This window comes from Oryzias latipes, chromosome 18 (assembly GCF_053564925.1).
Source record: "Oryzias latipes strain Hd-rR chromosome 18, Olatipes_Hd-rR_3.1".
NCBI classification, from domain to species: Eukaryota; Metazoa; Chordata; class Actinopteri; order Beloniformes; family Adrianichthyidae; genus Oryzias; species Oryzias latipes.
The window spans coordinates 23,979,647-24,000,416 of NC_136254.1; the positions used below are offsets into that span (position 1 = coordinate 23,979,647).

The 20,770-nt window shown below is 42.9% G+C and overlaps 1 protein-coding gene across 8 annotated transcripts in view; it reads left to right on the forward strand.

Annotated features, from left to right (window-relative positions):
- Positions 1-20,770, forward strand: part of dennd4c (DENN/MADD domain containing 4C) — a 48,345-nt gene that overhangs the window by 25,260 nt on the left and 2,315 nt on the right. For 2 of the 8 annotated variants that reach the window (XM_078936370.1, XM_078936371.1), the window contains exons 5-31: positions 1,177-1,346; positions 1,419-1,660; positions 1,749-1,815; positions 5,291-5,349; positions 6,870-7,014; positions 8,332-8,507; positions 8,612-8,712; positions 10,674-10,898; positions 11,202-11,347; positions 11,538-11,576; positions 11,807-11,937; positions 12,636-12,768; positions 13,304-13,510; positions 13,594-13,722; positions 13,799-13,946; positions 14,650-14,796; positions 15,024-15,140; positions 15,799-15,930; positions 16,016-17,067; positions 17,166-17,370; positions 18,332-18,429; positions 18,526-18,701; positions 18,771-18,923; positions 19,010-19,205; positions 19,295-19,408; positions 19,487-19,624; positions 19,739-19,856. In XM_078936370.1, coding sequence (XP_078792496.1) covers positions 1,177-1,346; positions 1,419-1,660; positions 1,749-1,815; positions 5,291-5,349; positions 6,870-7,014; positions 8,332-8,507; positions 8,612-8,712; positions 10,674-10,898; positions 11,202-11,347; positions 11,538-11,576; positions 11,807-11,937; positions 12,636-12,768; positions 13,304-13,510; positions 13,594-13,722; positions 13,799-13,946; positions 14,650-14,796; positions 15,024-15,140; positions 15,799-15,930; positions 16,016-17,067; positions 17,166-17,370; positions 18,332-18,429; positions 18,526-18,701; positions 18,771-18,923; positions 19,010-19,205; positions 19,295-19,408; positions 19,487-19,624; positions 19,739-19,856 — 4,764 coding nt within the window. The remainder of the gene's footprint in view (positions 1-1,176; positions 1,347-1,418; positions 1,661-1,748; positions 1,816-5,290; positions 5,350-6,869; positions 7,015-8,331; positions 8,508-8,611; positions 8,713-10,673; positions 10,899-11,201; positions 11,348-11,537; positions 11,577-11,806; positions 11,938-12,635; positions 12,769-13,303; positions 13,511-13,593; positions 13,723-13,798; positions 13,947-14,649; positions 14,797-15,023; positions 15,141-15,798; positions 15,931-16,015; positions 17,068-17,165; positions 17,371-18,331; positions 18,430-18,525; positions 18,702-18,770; positions 18,924-19,009; positions 19,206-19,294; positions 19,409-19,486; positions 19,625-19,738; positions 19,857-20,770) is intronic. The other 6 variants (XM_020711607.3, XM_078936372.1, XM_011487385.4 and 3 more) reach the window with 6 other exon arrangements.

Genomic DNA, 20,770 nt, shown 5'->3' on the forward strand with positions numbered 1-20,770 from the left:
AAAAAGGCAAAAAGTGCTTCTCCTCCTCAGACGGAAGCATCACACAAACGTAGAGATCTGGTCTTTTTAGGAAGAAAGGATTCAAGTGGACAGCTGCAGGGACACCCGATGGCTTCATCATCGGGCTGCAGAGATCCTGCAAACCAACCATCAATAAATAAAACCTTAATGAATCGTAAATCAAACAAATGAGCCTCCAGACATTTGGAACGTTATCAATTAACATTCAGCTCACCTGTTCAACAAAGTTTAGTCGGTCTGCTCTGCTGCTGCACGGCATTCACCTGCTGCTCTGCATGCTCACTTCCACAATAATCTCGTAAATTTACGAGTTTTTTTCTCTCGCGCGCAACATTGCGACTTTAATCTCGAAACTTTATTTCGACTTTTATCTCGACACGACGAGTTTTTTCTCGAAACTTTGTGTCGAGTTTTTCTCTCGTCATGACGAGATTAAAGTCGACGACTTTAATCTCGCCACGTTGGCCAGAATTTTTTTTCCTCACCGTGGCCCTAAAACTCCGTCGTAAGTTCCTCTACATTGCACGTCTCCAAAAAGCTAATTACAACTATAGTTAGTGTATAAATGGTGTCTCACCGTGTTGCTATGAAATAAGCCGCTTTTTCCACCGTTTATTCCTGATCTTGCAGCAAATGCTAGTTGCTCGTCACAGATGGTATTTTCAACTTGTGACATTTTCACTGCCTGTGTGTTTTCATAATAGTTTGGTCTTTAGAACATGTAATTGTGCAATACGTGTTTTATGAGTGCCGATACACACGCACACCCACACACACAGACACACACACACACAGAGCCATACGGACTGGCTTTATCTTGTTAGCCAGCCTTTTTCCTTTTGAGGCTGCTGTTTATTCATCTAAGACAGCTACACTTCCTGTCACTATTCTGTGTGTCTGCAGGTTTGTTTGTGTACACGAACAATGATGCAAAAACTTGTGCCTCTTAGTCAAAAAGACATCTAAAATTAGACTGGACTTCCTCAAAAATAAAAATAAACAAAAAGCCCTGTTACACACATAAATGTCTAATTTGTTTTTCTTCATTTGTCTGTTCGTTTTTTAAAAAGTCTTTAACCTGCTTATGTTTTTCTAAGTAATATTGTTTTATTTTTTATTTTTTATTTTGTGTTATGTATGTTTTTCATCCTGCAGGTCTGATTTTTCGCTACCCGGAAGAAGACTACGAATCCTTTCCTCTGTCAGAGTCCGTTCCTCTCTTCTGCTTGCCCATGGGAGCCAAGATCGAGTGCTGGGCGCCCAATACCAAAGACCCTCTGCCGATCTTCTCCACGTTTGTCTTAACCATCTCTTCTGGGGAAAAGGCAAGATTAAGTTTAAAAGCACAACTATAACTGGATGTTTTGAAGGCACCTAAATAAATTCCTTTACTCCAGATTTATGGATCGGCTATCCAGTTCTACGAGCCGTACCCAGTGGACCTTTTGAGTGAAAAGCAGAAGATCCAGCTGGGCCTCCTCACTACAGTGGAGAAGAAGATGATCCCAAACCGTCCTGTAAATACCAACAAATGCATCTGCCTGCTCTCCCACTGGCCTTTCTTTGAATCCTTCCGCAAGTTCCTCTGGTTCATCTACAAGCTTTCGGTCTCTGGCCCGCATCCTCTGCCTATTGAAAAGTAAGACGATAGAAGCTGCTTTTTTATCTTCTCACATTTAAGTTCATCTACTATTTTTAATAAAACCTTTGTTTAATTTCTTCCACAGGCACATTTCACACTTTATGCACAATGTGTCTTTTCCTTCCCCTCAAAGACCCAGAATTCTGGTCCAGGTCAGTACTCGGCACCATCGTAACTCATTCGACCTTTTTTATCAATTTAGTGTCTAAATACTTTTACCCAAAAGAAGAAGAAGGTTCTTGCTCTACTTAGTTTACTTGGTCCCTCATTTTTCAAGAATCTAGTTGATCAAGAAATGAATCCTGTTGGAGGAGTTATCTTACTATCCTGTGGATTAACATCCTTTTGTGTTCAGGCTCTTGACTTTGTGTAGTTGCTGTGAGGTCATGTCATTTGGGAGAATTCTGATCCCCTCCTCCCAAAATTAGTCTGGGAGAGTGACGCTGACACGGGGAGTCCGTCTCACGACTTTCCGTTAGTTTACATCGTCTCGATTGTGTCTCCGATCTGTTCCCCCTCCACTCCAGGAGGAGTGGTTTGTCCGTGTCGAGTATTTCATCGAGATCTTTGACAGTCAGGCCCCATGCCCTCACGTTCCTCACCGAGTTTTTGTAAAACGCATGGTTTGTGTTAAAATGAACTCATCTTTTTCTAAATGACACTTTTGTCGTTCATGTTGAAAATGGACGCCAGCGTCATCCGCAGTGTTAAGATGCTTTTTCTCATATGCACATTACGTTAAATGTGCATAGTTTGAAAGCACAATGGAAGATTTGATTCTGGAATTCTGGACCTGTTTTCAGTTTCTGCTGCTTTTTGCAGCAAAATCGACGCGTTAATGGACTGGAAACAGAACTCCTGAGGAAAGCTTGCCTTGCGTTGCGGAGGAAGGGATGTCAGATGCAGACATGATGAAGGCAATGTAATCATTCCAAATGATTAATGAACACTATTTTCTTCTGTGTCAACGAAACACTGACGCACCGCAGAGGGACCAGTGGAAATCCGTTTTGACGAAAGCTTCTCATCCAGTCTAAATATTTAATGTCATTAAAAAATCCGGCAGTTATGGTAGGAACGAGCCTCTGCCATGCTTTCCCTTGGTCATCTCCGGAAAGCTCTCGAACAAAACAAACTGCTTGGTGCTCACTCCACGTTCTTCATGTTGAGACTGTAATCAGTGCAGAACACCTGCTGTCTTGTTTCTCTCCAACCATGTTCCTGCATTTAGATTCTGCATCAGAGAGTTGGTTGGGCTGTATTTCAAACAGTAGAACTTCACAAACTGGAATGAGAAAGTAAACACTTTTGTTTCCACCAACTCCAGTGATAATTTGAGGTACATCTGGTTACTTGTTGCCTTAGTGACATCTATCTTTACGGGGGGTTGTCACAGGTTTTTGGGTTTCCATGCCTGTGAAGGATCAGAAAGAGAAGGGGCCGCATTTTAAGGGAGGTACAGGTGTGCCTTATATTCTCTTGAGGCTTCACCTCAAAGGAGGTCATGAAAATGGAGCGCAACATTGTGTGTTATGTATCGTGAAGTATTTGTTAGGGTAGTATAAGTTGCACGATGTTACAATCCTGGAAAACCAATCTGATGACAAAAATCTGTTACTGTTGTTTTGGACAAATGTGACTCCTTAGATACAGAACAAGTCCATGTATTTAAGGAAAAAAAAAGATGGACATGAATGTTTTATACTGACTTGTGTCTACGCTTCAGTCGTCGCATCAGTATTGGACCTTTAGTATTTGTGTTCTCTCTCAAAAAAGACCAAATGGTAAATGGCGTGTGCTTATAAAGTGTTTTCACACACTGGTGGGGGCTCCGCTGCCGAGAACTGGCAAGGTGGGGTTCAGTGTCTTGACACTTTAGGTACGGCTGGCAAAAGTCGGGATCGAACCCGCAAACTTCCGATCGGAGGTCTACCGCTCTACCACTGCCCCACAGCCGCCCCCATAAACCAGAGTTTAAATGAGAAACTAAGAAGGATTCTCAGCGCTCCGGTTCTCCATCTTACACTCACTCCCACTTATGTGCTGAATTGATTTATTGAATTCCCACTGTTTTTTTTTTCTTTCTTCCTAAATCTGTCAACATGAACGGGACTTGCATACAAGGAACAAAAATTGGCGAAGCTGCTTTTTTTTTCTCTGCTGCACAAAGAGGGCGGCATTGATGTCCATTAAGATCCTTTGCCCTACAAAACCACAATTTTGTCTTAAAAACGTTATTTCAGGTTGTTGGGGATCGCTTTCAAGACCCACTCAAATGAAAATGCTGTTTTTTATTATGGAGGATAAATATAAAGACATTTATGCTTAAACATAAATCAGGAGCAGCCAAAAAATGCAGTTTGTTTAAAATAAAACAGCTTATTCGTGCACGCTTAAGATGTTCGGTTGATGCTGTCGGATGGTGCTTTTACGCCACAATCTAGTCATTGGGAAGGTGTGTGTACTGGTTCCTGACTGGCCACCCCTAAATGCTGCAGGCACGGTCCTAAGATCGCGTAAAAGGTTATCCACATAAACTACGCTCTGTCCAATTTCTCAAATCCTAACAGTGACACTGCAGACACTTATCTCTTGAACAATACTAATTGGCTCCCAGCGCAGTGGCAAGGATTTTGTGGGGTACAAAAATAAAAAATCCATATAACACACCTGCATGGCTCTTACAAGTTGGCCCATTTTTTTTGTCTGCGGGCAGCCCATATCCTCCCGTAAGGGCAGTTGTGACTAAGGCTTGAGGAGAGGATGGGTCTAGTCACTAGAAATAAAAATACAGTAATCCCCCGCCCATTTGCGGTGTAATATTCGCGTCCCGCCCATTCGCGGGTGGCCGCATATGACGTGACGTCACAAGCGTGAGACGCAGAACAACGCTCATTCCGCGAATTTTGAAAAACGATTTACTCTGTACTTTACTGTAAAGTATTGTTTACGCGTTTAAGATGCCATCCAAATGCCCTACATCATCTCCAGCTTCTGGAAATGAACCCAAACGGCAGAAAAAGGATTCTGACTCAGAGGCTCCGGCGTCAATTATTCGCGCATTTTCGTTATTCGCGGGGGGGTGAGGAACGTAACCCCCCCGCGAATATGGGGGGATTACTGTATACCAACAAACCATTTATCTAGCTTTTTTTTAAAGTCACATTAAGACACAAGTACATTTTTCAATGACCAAAGCAAATAAATGTTTAATTTTGGTGACTTCAAACCCCAGATTGTTTTACTGAAACAACAAGCTGCTTAGCAACAGATCCGCTGGTTTGCATCCCAGTAACCTCAGTAGCTCATCTGATTCTAAGCATAAATTCAGTTTAGAGATTATTTCTTAAAAGGAAGAACCTGTTGATAGAAACAATTCTGTCAATCATTATTTTTTTAGTTTAATTAACTCTGTATTTTTTTTTTAGAATGTTAATTGTTATCAGAATAATGCACAATTGTGCTTTATGCTTCAATGTTTATTGGCTGACGTTTTTGTCTCTTTTTTTCTGTTTTCATGCTACATGTGGTTAGACAGTGTGAAAAAAGACAGAATCTTGTTTTTCATTCCCCTGTATGTGTTTGTTGTTGTTTTTTAACAGCCTTTTGTTGATTCTGGTTTTGCAGCTCTCAGTACACGACACTTTGACTCTCTCGCAGCCTGTGTGCACACCCTTACCCCTCAGGTACCTCTTTACATTTCTTCTGAAGTGCTGCTCAAAAATAACTTTATACACACCTTTTGTATCACATTCTTGAGAAAAACGTTTAAATGATTTTCGTGCACTTATTTCAATTGTAAATGATAAAATAACAAGTGTTCCCTCATTTATCGCAGGAGTTGCGTTCTAATAACACCCTGCTATAGGTGAAAATCGTCAAGCAGGCACAACACAAAGATTGATTGACAAGGTATACAACCAATCAGGAAGCAGAACATAATAAAAATAAAAAGCATGCAAAAGTGCACTAAAAAACTCAGCGAAACTGCGATATAGTGAGGGACCATTGTACGATGGACTTAAAAGCAGCTGGCCTTATACTGCAACACACTTTTGGCAAAACCTTTAAATTATTTGTAAATCTTGAATGCAATTCTTGTCTATTAAAGAGCCTATAATGATCACTATATACTGAAGAAAATACGGTAAAAGGAAAAATATTTATTTTGTTACTTTTATTTTGAAATAAATTAAAGGAATTTGCTCCAAAAATGATGTGTGCGTTAGCAGTAGGCTCAAACCATTGACTGTATAAGAGAACTGGACTGAGTGAGTGTGACTTTATCCATAGAACCCTCAACTTTAGCGAAATTCAATCAATTCGGGGCCAAAAGCCGTCAGTGAGCAGGGATTGGTCCGAGTTGGTCTGAGTCTACATTTTTAACGTTTGACGTGAGACCAATTTGTAAATTTTTTTATCTTATTTTATATGTTTATTTTTTGTCTCTTGGAAGCACTTTGAGGTGCTCTGTGGCATGAAAAGCTAAATAAAGTTGAATTTGAATTTTTTTTTTTATTATCTGATTGCTCCGTCCATAACCTGAATAACTCGCATTATCATGAAAAGAATTAGCATTATTAAAAAAGGTAGCAGATCAAGAATGGTTATTGTGACAAATGTGATGACTGAGTAATAGCGGTTTGTTTCTCTATAGAATTCTTTGTGATTCTGGTTTTTTGGAGGCTTCTCGTATTTCCTATTTGGAACGCCAAGGGGGAGGGATCTCTCAGTCCAGTTCTCACATAGAGTCAATGGTTCAAACCTCTTGAAGTTTCACATTTATTGCTAGATAATTCACTTCTCCTCATCTGATGTTAACAGTTCAATATTTCAACGGTGTCTGGGCTTTCTTTAGACTCTGAAGATCTCAACAACAGAAATGAACAAGAATATTAGTCATCTGAGCCTCAGCACAGTTTTAATCCTTTATCAGATGGAATTGAATTTATTTTCGTGATGTCTTGATGGTATCGCTGCTGCTTTGACTAGTTTAAGCTAGGTGTGTCTGCGTTTCTGCTCACAGTTCTTACTTTGTTTCAACAACACCTCTCTGTCTAGATAAAAACCATTTTTCCAGCCTTAGTCTCTTTCTCCCCCTTTCCTTTCATCCCGATTTTCCCTTTTCCTCTTCTTTCCGTTTTTTGTTTTCTTTCTCTGCCTGAGCTCATTCCTCTGTTCTGCCCTCTCCCCTCCCCACCGTCAGCGGGGCCGACCACAGCACGCTGCTGATGAATCTGGGGTCGGAGAACTGTGCCACGCTGCTGCACTTCGTGCTGCTGGAGAGCAAGATCCTGCTGCACTCGCTGCGGCCCGCGGTGCTGACCGGAGTGGCAGAGGCTGTTGTGGCTGTGAGTATGCTTTAGTTTGCAACCCCTGAAAAAGAAAAACAAAAAAGTCCTCCATTTTAAACGTACAACGGCTCAGCCAGATTTTAACTGTACTTTTGATGATCCTGCTGGTCTCAAGCACTGACACCAGGCGTGTTTTCACACCTGCATCTGTTACTGTTCAGACTAAAATCCCAATTTATAAATCAGCCACGAATGATTATTATTTTTTAATTGAAAACGCTAGAGACTCTAGGAAAGAGAACTGTTTCATTAATGTTATTTTCTGCAACAGCTATATTATCAGTGGTAAACAATCTGACCCAATATTCTTTTATCTGTGAACTTTCACTGCTTTTATCAGGGTTTGCAGGTGTCTGAACACACAATGTCGCAATCCTGGAAAATCTCTTTGATGCCAAAAACCTCTAACTGTTGTTTTAGACTGATCTGACTCCCCAAATACAGAACAAGTCCATTTATGTAAGGAGAAAAAAAAAAGATAGCCATGAATGTTTTCATTGTGTCAGAACTGGAACTTTTGTATTTGTGTTCTCTCTCTAGAGAGACCATCAACCAAAGTTAAAATCAGAAAATCAGAATAATTCATTGCGCTCCGGTTCTCAATCTTACACTGACTACCACTTAGGTGTTTTTCTAAATCTCTATGAACGGTACCACAAACAAGGAACTAAAATGAGTGAAGCTGTTATTTTGTTCTATTCTATAAAGAAAATTCAGCTCAAAAAATTGCCTTTTTGAGTATTTGTTTATTCGAGTCATTGTAAATCAGAAGCAAATGAAAAAAAAAAAAGCCTTTTTAAAAAGATCTTATTTGTTAAGTAGAAAGCTCCCTGCTCCGCTCCATTCTGATGCATCCACTTATAGAGAACTAGATCCGTGTACGTCTCTGAGCTGCCATCTGGATCAAAACTGTACGGCTGGATAGCCAATATTGCTTACCATTGTAGTTCCACCGGGATTGTTTAGGTTGGGAGTTTCAGGAGCTGCATGCTAGCAGAAGAGCATGTAAATAAAGAGCTCTCAGCAATGTGGCAGGGATGGGGGGACAGGGTTGCTCTGTGTCAACAATCCCACTCACCACTCAAGGCAAATTTCTATTGAGCTAAAGCCGCTCTGCAGTAACAACTATGTCCAATAATTTGACATGGCTTTCTTAATTTTGGTTAAAAACTTCATAACTGTAATTAAAAATAAAAATATCAATTTTCTCTAGGACTGTGTCAGATGGCAGCATGAGTGTATTTCCTGAGATAAAGCATGTGATCTTGCCTGGATTCGGTAACGACCCCCGGTTGTTGTGTCGCCTCTTTGCAGATGATCTTCCCCTTCCAGTGGCAGTGTCCCTACATCCCTCTGTGTCCGCTGTCTTTAGCAGGGGTCCTGAACGCCCCCTGTCCATTTATAGTGGGCGTGGATTCCCGTTACTTCGACCTGTACGACCCCCCGCCGGATGTCATCTGTGTGGATCTGGACACAAACACAATCTACCTGTATGCGTTGCTATGGTTCTGCCTTATAGCAAATGCTATAGGGCTTCAAGTGTTTGTTTATGCTGTCCTCCTGCTGACTAACTTCACGGTGCTGAACATGACAGGTCTGATGAGAAGAGACACGGCAACTGGAAAAACCTCCCAAAGAAGCCATGCAAGTGTCTTATCAACTCCCTGAGCAACTTGCACCACCAGCTACTCAAAGGTACAAACAGCAACTCCCTTTCCCAGAAAAAGAAAACTTAACAGACGGGCTACAAAGACTAAAAATAATACTTAAAAATCACAAATACAAAGCAAAGGCTCTGTATATAAAAACACAACAGAATTAGTATACATGTATTTAAAGCAGGGTTCAAACTTAAGCAAAAATGCGTGATTTAGAACTTCAAATGAATTCAAAGCACAGCATCAGCTGTGTCTCGTCACATGATTTCAAAAGTGCTTTATGATGTAAAATATTCCAAAACAGCAATAAATCAACACTAACTATACAAACAGATTTATAAGAACTAATTTAAACTTCAAGCTAATTTCACAGTCATTTCAGATTTAATATATTTGACGTTTTTGTCCTCAAAAATACTCTTAAATATAAGAGAATAAAATGATTATAGGGAATGTTTGAGTAAATGCACCATACAAGTAAAAAGAGCATAAAAAAGCCATATGTACTTTTTTCCCCTTTGTATAAGTGTTCATTACAAAAACAGACAATAAGACATATTTTCTTAAAGATTATTTTTGCTATTTAAAAACTTTTTCCTCCAAGATAATTTTTTTTAACCCTAGAACACTTTCGCTATAAAAAGTTACACCATCACTTTTGACGGATGATTTTTACCCGATATAATATACCCAACAAAAAGTACTTATCATATAAAATGGATTAAAACATGACAACACATGATAAATTAGAGGGGTTTTCTTTTATTATTTTATTACTGGAATTTGAGAACAAAAAATTCCTGAAAGATAAAAAAAAATGATACTGGAAACATGGTCTTTGGTCCACCCATTCCTGGGACATATGAGACTTCCTGGGGGAAACCATCTGCACCTTCATATTTGCACACTAGTGTGCCGTGGGAGATGGTCAAGTGTGCCGTGGAAAATTGCCCTCATTCACTGATCTAAAAACATTAACCATCTCCAGGAAATCAGCTCTTTGTTCATCCAAACAGGTCCTGATAAAACACTGAGTAGTTAGGAATATAAACGATCATAAAATACTTTTTTCGTTGTGTTTATTTGATTCTATTAAAGACATTTTGATAAGAATGACGGTAACGCGAAATAGCTGCAGCTATAACTGTGTAAGGAAAAGTCCCGCAGCTTTTACTGTCTCCACGACTCCACCAATCATTCTTGAAGGCTTAATCACATGTCATCAGTCTGACCAATCAGAAGTGGTTAAAGTCTCCACTTCCTTGTTCCAATTTAGCTCATAACTCAGTCAGTTCCGACAAAAACACCAGCTAAAGCTCGTCTTTAGCGGTGTAACTTTCCACAGAATCTGGTATCAGACCGTGGAACAAGTGAACAAAACCATGAAGCTCAGAGACGCGAGTCTTTCTGCCGTTTTCTCGCAGTTTTCACACTACATCTCCCATGATGCATTGGCTTAAAGGGACAGCGTCTTGAAAACACAACGAACATACAGTTTGTATGTAACTTAACTTTTATTACATCTTTTAGAAAAACATCTGCAACTTCCTGCTTTTTCTGCCACAATTATCACAAAAATGCACGTCAGATTGGCGGGGGGTGGGGGGGGGGTGGGCTGTAGATCAAAACAGACTATGAGTTTCTGCTTTTTTTTTTTTTTTTGGGATGCTGGTGTGCCGCGGGATTTTTGTCAAGGTTAAAGTGTGCCGTGGCTCAAAAAAGGTTGAAAAACACTGCCTTAGAGATATAGTCAACTTACTGCCGATTTGGAAAAGAATTCAAGAAAATAACTAATGTTTAATAAAAAATGTGTTCTTTTGTGTGCCAAAGGTAATATATTATCAAATACATGGATATTGTTTACTATAAAAGGCCTAAGAATTAGTGAAGTACATTCTTATCAACCGCCTCAGTGACTTTAGGAATTTTAATTGTTCTTTTGAAACTTAAGTGCTTAATAAATCACAAGTTTCTAACTTCCCCTGATCTGTGTTTCAGTTTCCATGCGTGCCACACCCCAGGAAGACTCCACTTTGGACCTGCCCCCGATCGAGGCAGACTTCACGTGGCACAAGAAGAAGATGGCCTTGGAGATGGAGATCCAAGAGGCCTTCCTGCGTTTCATGGCCTCCATCCTGAAGGGCTACCGCTCCTACCTCAAACCCATCACCCAGGCGCCCTCCAAAAAGGCCACGGCTGCAGATTCCCTCTACGACCTGCAAGGTGAGCAGATGACGCCTCCAATCAACATGGCTGGAAGGGTTTGTCATTTCCTGCACGGTGTACCACTATTGATTCCTTGATGCGCTCCTGCCTTTGCTTCAGCCATTAAAGAAATCGATCAGTCATCTCAACACTTTGATTGAGCGTTTCTGTATTGTTGCCAAGAATTCCATATTTCAAACATTAATCTCTCGGATCGATCACAGCTGGATGAAGTGGAGTCGCTCCTCCCCAGCCTGCTCATTATCATTGCTTCTTGTCAAATCTCTGAAATTGTTCCTCAAGCTGAAATGTGTCCTGCAGGGTTTCTCAAAAGCAGAGACCGTGCCCATCAAAAGTTCTACTCCACGCTGACAAAGACTCAGATCTTCATCCGCTTCATCGAGGAGTGCACCTTCGTCAGTGACAAAGACACGGGTCTGGCTTTTTTTGATGACTGCGTGGAGAAGGTGATTAGCCGCCGATGTCAGACCCTCGTTGTTTTGTTTCTGTCTTCCGGCTTTGGTTTGCTTCCAGGGAAAATCTATTGTATTCCAGAAGTTTATTACAAATCAACATTAACACGCTGGGAAAGGCTTAGGAAGCCGAAATTTCCTCTGATTCATTCTGTTGCCTTTGGTCTCTTTCCTTTTCTTGCAGCTTTTTCCCTCAGATAAAATCACCGACAAGGGTACTAAGGTAATTGCGACCACTTGTAGTAAAATTATTTCGCAGGGTCTTGTTTTATGTTTGTGATGTAGGATTAAGATAATAAAAACCAGCGCAGGCACGGACATTTCCTGCTTTTTCTCTTCAATCCTGTAATGTTCGTCTTTTGGTGACCGCTGCTTCAGATAGTGAAGTGTCCACATTATTTGAAGGAAATGAGGCGTTTCCTATCTCACCACCTCACATCTTTGGCTCTGCAGGCCGAAGGCGAGTCATCTGAGGACACCAAACTGCTGGAGCTGGATGAGTCTCAAAGGAGCGAGCACACCGTCTTCGTCATGCCGCCTGAAGCCCCGCCTGACGACGGACCCGAACCGCCTCCCCGCTACAAGTAAATCTTCTTAATTGCAGTCGGTTTTTTCAAAGACTCACACTGAAGAAAATTGCATTTCTGGTGTTTTAAACTTGTTCTAGTGGAATTTTTTCATGATGGAGGACAAAATTGCGTTCTGAGTATTTATTTATTCAACTTGTTTTGAATTAAGAGCCAACAAAAAAATGTAATTGGAAAAAAGAGCACATATGTGACGTAGAAAATACTCTGGGTGGGCCATAAGCCCCCCCCCCGATGCATCCACTTGCAGACAAATAGATCCACGTACGTCTTTGGTTTCCTCTCTCTGAGCTGGCATCTGGCTCAAAACTTTAGGGCCGAATAGCCCCAATATTGCCCGCCATTTATGTTGTGCTGGTTATGTTAGATTTGGGCTGTGAGGGAATGTAAGCTAGCATGAATGATTATAAACTGAGAGCTCTCATTAACGGGGGAGGGGAAGTGGGGGGCGGGTTTGCTCCGCATCATGATTCAGCCCACAACTCAGAGGACAATTATTAATGAACTGCTGCTGCTCTGCAGAAACTATATCCTGGAGGACAAGTATTTTTTTGATTTAGGCAAAAAATGCAGTAATCATAATTGAAAGACCCACTGGGAACACTTTTACAATAAATCAAAAGATGATCAGAGTGAGACTTTTAGGTGTTTTTGTTATGCTCATGTGATCTCACGGCTCTTTTGTTTCCCACCAGCTATAAAAGTTTCCCCAACCTGCAGCTGAGTCTGTTTGACTGTCCCCGAGAGCCACGACCGTCTCCGAACAGCAGAACCACCAGGGCCACCCTGAGCAACAGCCCGGCGCTGCTGGCTAAAAGGACAAAGCAGGTAAACACGAGGTTCTGCATCCTTATTGATCTCCTTTGTGCCGCGTCTCCAGTCCAGAATGCGTTCAGTTTACTAAATCTACATAAAACTTGGATTGCGATCAGATTTTTTCAGTCCATAAAACTGGTCTTATTTTTCTTTGGAGGTTAGAACTTTGAGAGATTAGATGAGAAAGTGTGAACACGTCTGAGAAAAGTGTTTAAACTGTGTTGTGGGGAGTTCTACAACCTTAAAATGTCTGTAATTCTACATCTTGCATCTGTGATAAACGAGTGAAACCGTTCTGACAGTTATATGGAGCTACATGTCTATTTTACTCATTTCTATTGACTTGGAAAAAACAGATGAGAGAAAAAGATCCAAGTCTGACATGCTGCTACTGCTTTTTACAGGAACACAAATAGTTACTTGTCCTGGTTACAAGTTACTTAATTATATCAGTTACTAACTCAATTACGTTTAGGATTAAGTGGTGAGTTACCACAACTAATGACTGAAGTGCAGGCTTTAAAAAAGAGCCACTTTGATTCAACAGGAGATCAAGCTGGCGTTCAAGGTGGCGAAGCGTTATTACTCCAACCCGACGCTGTGGGGCCGCTGTTTGTTCAGCCACTGTTACAGCCTGTGGTTCATCTGCCTCCCAGCGGCCGTGCGGCTGGCCAAGTCCAAACCCCGCGCAATGCAGCAGGCGTACAACGTGCTGCTGAAGATGAGGTCCACTGAGGTGGAGGTGCTGGATGAGGTAGAGCCCTGTGATTTGGTGCAGTGGTGCTGCTTTGGGCCATGTTGTCAGTGCATGAGTGAAACTCTTTGGTTGCCTGTCAGGTGTGTTACAGGGTGGTGATGCAGCTGTGTGGCGTGTGGGGACTTCCTGTTATGGCCGTGCGAGTCCTAGTAGAGATGAAGAAAGCTGGAGTCCACCCCAATGCCATTACTTATGGATACTACAACAAGGTTTTAGGCTACAGCGGCAGCTTATTTTGCTATCTCTCAGCTGGTTTGTCCTCATTCCTGCTCCTGTTTTCTTTAGGCCGTCTTGGAAAGCCCGTGGCCGAGCCGGAACCGCAGCGGCCTCTTCATGTGGACGAAGGTGCGCAACGTGCTCCGAGGAGTGGTCCAGTTCAAGCACTCTCTGAACCGCACGCCTTCCAACAAAGAATCCCCAGGAACACCAACAGGTGGGATTCAGCATGACTGCAGGGCATACAGCCATGATTGTGCAAAAATGCCGTGGAGTGGCATTCACTTAAAGGGATGTACAAAGAGATTCTTTTTGGCCCCCATCCGATTCCAAGTCATTTGATTTGGAGTATTTGCCAATACAGATCGTTCAAAAATTAACAAATGTTTAAAAAAAAAGGTTCAAACTATCCCTGATGTGTTTTTTTTTTTAACTAATCTAGGAGAGAAAAATACTTTTATGCTCAAACATTTTGATCCACCAGCTTTAGATTTTCAATGTAAACATGCAGCATTCAGCACATGAAACCATTGCTTTGAGCTGGTTAGTGTGAACTCATTGCCCAACCTCGTGGTTGTATAATTTGGAGAATTCTATCCCAGCTTTGGAGCCAAAGACATGGGGAAAATGCCAACTTTACCTTTAAGTGGCTGAAAAACAAGTTAATAAACTGTTGAAACAAACAATTGACTTTACCATGTAAAATCAAAATCTAAAATAAAAGCTGGTAAAGCAGGGATGTTAATTATCTTTTACAATAAAAGATTTATTTAAAATTTGAGCACCAACTTCTTATTTTTTAACTGTTGGCTTAATTAAAATAGTAATAAACTGCTTGATCAAAGCTTGATTACTGATGTAAAAGCACGGTTACACACTTTGCTTCTCTCTTCAATATCTTCCTCCTGTTCTTGGTGTAGCCGGATCAGTAGGAGGGTCAGAGGTGACCGATGTCGACAACTTGAGTCACGGGAGTGTTGACAGCTCCTGTGAGGTCAACGGCAAACATAATCTGTTCGCCCCCAGCCACAAAAAGGACGACACGGCAGATGGCCACAGCAGTGCAGGTAAACGTTCTCCTCTCTGAATCCCTCAGCTGCTGCAGTCAGAACTGCAGCAATGAAAATGGAAGCAGGCTATGTCTTTATTGTCACTTCCCACATGTACAATGAAATTAAAAGCTGTTGTCATATCAGTTCCAATTATATATATAAAATATTTACATGTTGGCTATGAAAAAATTTATAAAATAATGGCGTTTTTGACAATTTTGGTGTGAATTGGTGATCTGCAGGAAGACAGTCAGATCAAGGTTACGGCTCGAAGGACGAGTTGCACCAGGAGCCGGCAGAGTCTCAAACGTCTATGATTTCAGACAACCAGAGAAACGACGATGAAGCAAAACATAAAGGTAAAAAAAACAAAAAATCTTTTTTAAGAGACTTAAGTTAATCCAAATCCCCTACTGCAATTTTTGGGAAATTAAATTAAAACTGAACATATTAAGGTTTTCAGGGAGTAAAAATGTTCACAGATCTTATCTAATGAACTATGTTTATACAGACTGAAGTAAAAAGGCGGTTTTCTTTCATTCCCAAGGTCAGGTTTTTTTCTTTTTTTTAAAGAGCAACATTTTTTGAAAAAAGAAAAAAAAAACTCATCCCTTTCTCTTAAATATGTCCAGGAATCCTTTGTGTTTACTCTTTATCTTTGTAAACACTTGTCAATCTTTTTACTACTGCAACTCTTCAACCGTAATTAAGGGAAAAAAGGTAGCTTTGCACAGAAATGCAACATTGTATGTTGCATGTCTATTGAATGTAAATCACCTGATTCTGATGCAGAAAAGCGGCTTTTCCTATAGGCTTTGCGTAACGCAAAGTGTTGCATAAAGGCGCAAAGCCAGTAGAAAAAGCCACTTCTTCTGCGCCAGAATCCCTGATTCACGTTAATGGTCAAAGAGTTACGGTTTGTCAAAGAGTGTGTGTTTTTTAGGTGTCGCTGGCAACATCTTTGATGTTAACTTCCTGAGTCTTTATGTGGTGCATATCTCTTGTATCTGTGAGCAGAAGGCGACATTGCCGGCTCGCTGGACAAAGCGGTAGCTGTTTCAGAGCCCCCCAGCCCCGTGGATGTGTCCTCACAAGGCCCCAGCATCGTAAAGCTGTCCACAGGAAGTTTGGATGAGGGCCGGGAAGTGGGTGAGGAAGAACTCTTTTCAGATCACCTATATGAAACTTCAAGTTAGATTTGAAGTGACCTTTTCGTCAATTTCTCTTGGAACAGGAAAGCTCTTCAGAAAACACATTAAGAAGGACAGCGTGTCGCTGTCTGACGAGGATTCCTCGCTGCCTGGAAATGCGACCAACCAGCAGCAGCGGCAGAAGGCCTTCTCTGAGCGCAGCTGCAGCTTCAGCGCTGAAACGCGTGCCGGGATGCTCCAGGAGAAGGGAGTGGACCACATGGCCAGCCAGATGGGCGCAGATGCTCGAATTCTGGCCGCAGCTTTTTCGGGAGCTCAAGCTCAGCCCTCAAAGAGTGTTTCCAAAGCTCTTTTTGAAGACCTGGAGGAAGAGCCCGAAGACGACAAAGCCAAGAAGCAGCCAGAAAAGGAGAACTCCAGAGGTCCAGGGGACGGTGAAGGCGGTGGGCAATCTGGGGTCAAGAAGGAACAACGGCAGAGGAAGCACACAGAAACGCTGGAGGACGAGTCTGGAGCCAAAGGAGCCATCTTGGAGAGGGAAGACGTACAGACGGGGGCAGATCCTCTATCCCTGTTGGTGTCGGAGAGCGAGGAATCAGCTTCTGTTAGCAGTCAGGACCCCCCGCGCCCCGTTCCTGCTGTGGTATCTCGTAATCTAGCAGAGGAAATCGAAATGTACATGAACCTGAGAAGCCCCATGGGCCCGAAATCCTCCAGCATGGAGCTGCAGCCGCCGCAGCCGCCGCAGGCGAACTCCACCGATGTCACCCAGCTCAACCAGTCTCTGGAAAGGAGGTCCAGCCTCCCCGCGCCCCCCATCAAAACTCCATCCAACTCACCAGGCGACACGCCCAAACGCTCCCCCAACACTCTATCTCGCTCCAGGACCTTTGCAGTAAAGACGAAGGCGAGTGCTGCTGCAAGTCCAAGGTCATCCTCGCTGACGGCTCTGGTCAAGTCCTCGCAGGGGGGGTCCCTGGGCTCCGTCTTTAACTCCTTTTCAGCCATCAAAATAGACTCTCTGCTGTCTGGACCGAAAATTGACGTTCTTAAATCTGGAATGAAGCAGGCGGCAAATGTGGCCAGCAAAGTGTTGGTGGCTGTCGCCACGGCCTATTCTTACTCGGATGACGAGGTATTTAACTTTTTTGCTGGAATTATGATCAATTCAATTTCTCTGTGAATGTTAGTGGAACTTTTTCAACTGAATTCTTGTGAATTCCTCCTCTTCAGGAAGAACCAGATCAGAAAGGCGGAGGCTTCCCGGCTCACTTGGATGAACACATGCTGTCCACTCATGACTTGAGTGAGAGTCCAGACAGAAAGTCCATCCCAGGATTGGTGGCTAACGGTCTCAACCGAAGCTCCACCAGCCTGGGAAGCAGCAGTGGCAGCAGCGACACAGGCAGAGGGACCCAGCAGACACGTAAGCACCCGAGTACGCATGCAAAGGGGGCCGACGGCGCACTCTAAGACCCACTTTGATAAAAATCGTCTTTTTAACATGTTCTTGTGGCATTTTCTGATGATGGAGAACATACACCATATTCAGTAGGGTAAAAGTAGTATTTTTGCATAGTTTGGCCGGGGGTCCAACTTATATGTGATTTTGGAGGGGGGGGAAGGCTCATATAGAGGGTAGGTGTGTGTATCTGTATTTGTTACTCACAGCAATGCAGATGAAAAAGTGCCGCTCAGTCTGATCAGCAGGTAGAGTCCAAAACCAACATGGAGGAGAATCTGATCGTTCTCCACCTCCATTAGTTTTTCTGTTTTTAATTTTTATTGCCTGGGACTACTGCTGTAGAGCAAGTCATCGAACTGGGTCTCATCGACAGAAGGACATTCAATAAATAAACCTGATTACTCAACATCATCTGCCTGCTATTTATTTTAAAATGAGATTTACAGTCAGTGCTTCCATGTAGCAGTGAGGATTAAAAGCTCTGGACAGTAGCTCCTCCTTCTTCTTTATTATGGAGTTTTTTGGCTGCTGCGACTCATACTCCGGAGCGACCAATATGGTATATCAAAAAGTAAGCTTTAAATTGCATTTCTGAGTATTACTTTATTTAAATCTTAAATCAGAGCAGCCAAAAAAAAGCAGTTGGAAAACGAGAAAATATGCTGTGAATATATGTTCCCTGGTCCGTTCAAGCAGAAAGCTCTTAGCAATAGGTTGGGGGGGGGGGCGGGGTTCCTCTATGACAACAAGCCCGTCCACAACTCATAAGGAAGTTTTTAGAGAACTACTGCCACTCTGCAAAAACATTGTTCTAGGAAACCATAGTTTTTTTAAATTTTGGCCACTGGGAACGTTTTGGAACAAAAGATCAAACAATGATTGGAGTGGGTCTTTAAGGAGGTTTTGGGGTCGTTCTGACTGTGTCCGTCTGCAGATCTGACTCCAGGACGAGCAGGCAGAGGCCTCGACTCCGAGCAAAGCTCCTCACATCACGCTTCCTCCTCCAGCATCTACCAGAACTGTGCGCTGGAGGTCAGACAAACCGAGAGGCCTCCATGACACCGCCGTTCTTCTCTCCAAACAAAGCAAAACAAATCGGACTGACCCCCTCCCCTTTCTCACTGACAGGTATTGATGTCCAGCTGCTCTCAGTGCCGCTCCTGTGAAGCCCTCGTTTATGATGAGGAGATCATGGCGGGCTGGACAGCCGACGACTCCAACCTCAACACCAACTGCCCCTTCTGCCGCACAGCCTTCCTGCCCTTACTGAACGTTGAGTTTCACGACTTGCGCACAGTGCCCGGGTATGAATCTGACTTTAGATGTAATGTTCAGATTTACTGGAGAATCTCAATTAAATGCCACTCTGGCAGGTTCTACATGAATCAAAGTACTTCAGGAGACAGTCTCCACTCCACCCATCCCACCCCCAGCAGCTCCTCTGACATCAAGACACCGGACCTCATCTCCTTCCCTGAGGAGGCGCCACCGGAGACTCCTGGCGGTCATTCTGGAACTCAGAAGGGGTAAACGGTCAAAAGCAGGCTGATTGCAGCAAAGACATATCCTCTTTCTTTCTTTTTTTTCATCCTTTTTCTTCTGGACTTCTCAGTTTGGTTCCAGAGCCTGTGCAGTCAGACCCTCTGGGTCTGCTGGAGCACCAGGCAGGGAAACTGCAGAGAAGCAGCGGGACCTCACTGACGCGCAGCAACAGTGTTGGAGGTCCGCTGCAGAGCCTCGACAACTCTCTGAGAACTGGGCATGGCGTGTCCACCACCAGCCTGCCCTGCAGCCTCCAGGAGGCGTCGGTCAGTTTCCTTTGCTCTGACATGACTAGAAATAGCTTTTATTCGTCCTGGAATACCCTGAAAGTGATTGGCGGAACTTTTTGGTTAAGCAGGATGGCATTGGAACAAAGCGACCAAACCCCAAACCTGTATCTGTGCCGTACCTCAGTCCCTTGGTCCTCCGCAAGGAGCTGGAGACGCTTTTGGAAAACGAGGGCGACCAGGTGAACACTTCGACCCAGTCTGCTTTCCAGAAAATAGTTAAGATCCTTCAGACGTTTATTTTGAAATGCCTCTGTCAGGTGATCTACACACACAAGTTCCTCAGCCAGCATCCCATTATTTTCTGGAACCTGGTGTGGTATTTCCGCCGCCTGGAGCTGCCCACTCACCTGCCCGGCCTCATCCTGAACTCTGAACACTGCAACAACGGGGTGCAGGTACTGTTTATTAGGAATTCATAAATATGCTCAGTTTTCCTACAAAGCCCCCTTTCCCCATTGAAACTCTCCATTGAACCCCATTGAACAATAAAATGACTGTAATCCTTGCAGCTGCCTCTGACCTCACTGTCTCAGGACAGTAAGCAGGTATTCGTACAGCTTCTGTGGGACAACATTAACCTGCATCAGGAACCGGAAGACCCCCTCTACCTGCTCTGGAGGACCTTCTGTGAGTGTTTTTGGATAAATTGTGTCAGGAGAAGGAATGGGTTCCGTCTGGATTTTATTTGGTTCTTCTACGTTCCACAACAACACATTAGGCGCACCGCCTCACAGGGCGCCCCCTACATTTTGGAGAAAAATTTAAGACTTTTAGGTGCGCCTTATGGTCGTGAAAATACGGTACTTCAAACAAAAAGTCTCTGTAAAACCACGTGTATGCTTGTTTCTGACTTCTGCGTTTAAAACTCTAGTGTTCAAATAAAGCACAAAATGTACATCCACTGAACGCATGCTAAAAAGTTAAAGCAGTTGAAAATTCAGGGATTTGGATTTAGTTGTGACGAATGGGTGGCATCCTTGTCATTCATGAAAGTGCCAATTGTTTGAAAATTGGTCATGGAGGAGTAATTAATAATTGCGGTTTGTGCCTGGTCAGAGTTATATGACACCAAGTCTTTTGTTTATTGGAATAGAACTGTGAAAGGAAAAGCCTGCAGCTAGATTTGCATCAGGTTGACATTTTGCACCAAGCCTCTTCCACCTGTTGGTAGATGTGCTAGTATTGGGTAGCGACAGTCCGGTGTGAACACCATATGCTAAAAGCGTGTTCAAGAACTCGCAATCAGCACTTTCTTGAATGCGCGATACATGCCGAGTGTGAACGTAGCATAAGATGCTTTATTTCATTCTTTCTGACTGTCTGCACTGCGTCTCCGTTTTCACAAGCACTGAAGCAAAGATGTATTTTATTGCTCATAGCCACAACAATCGTGTTTTTTTTTTCTGAGCATTGTACACGTCACTCTGATACACCACGTTGCTGATTTAGATTTTTTTTGCTGTGAAGTAAAGACAAACTTTCACCGACTTAGGCATTTTAACTTTTGGCAGCCACACCCATTCTTAAGCAGTACCCGTGGT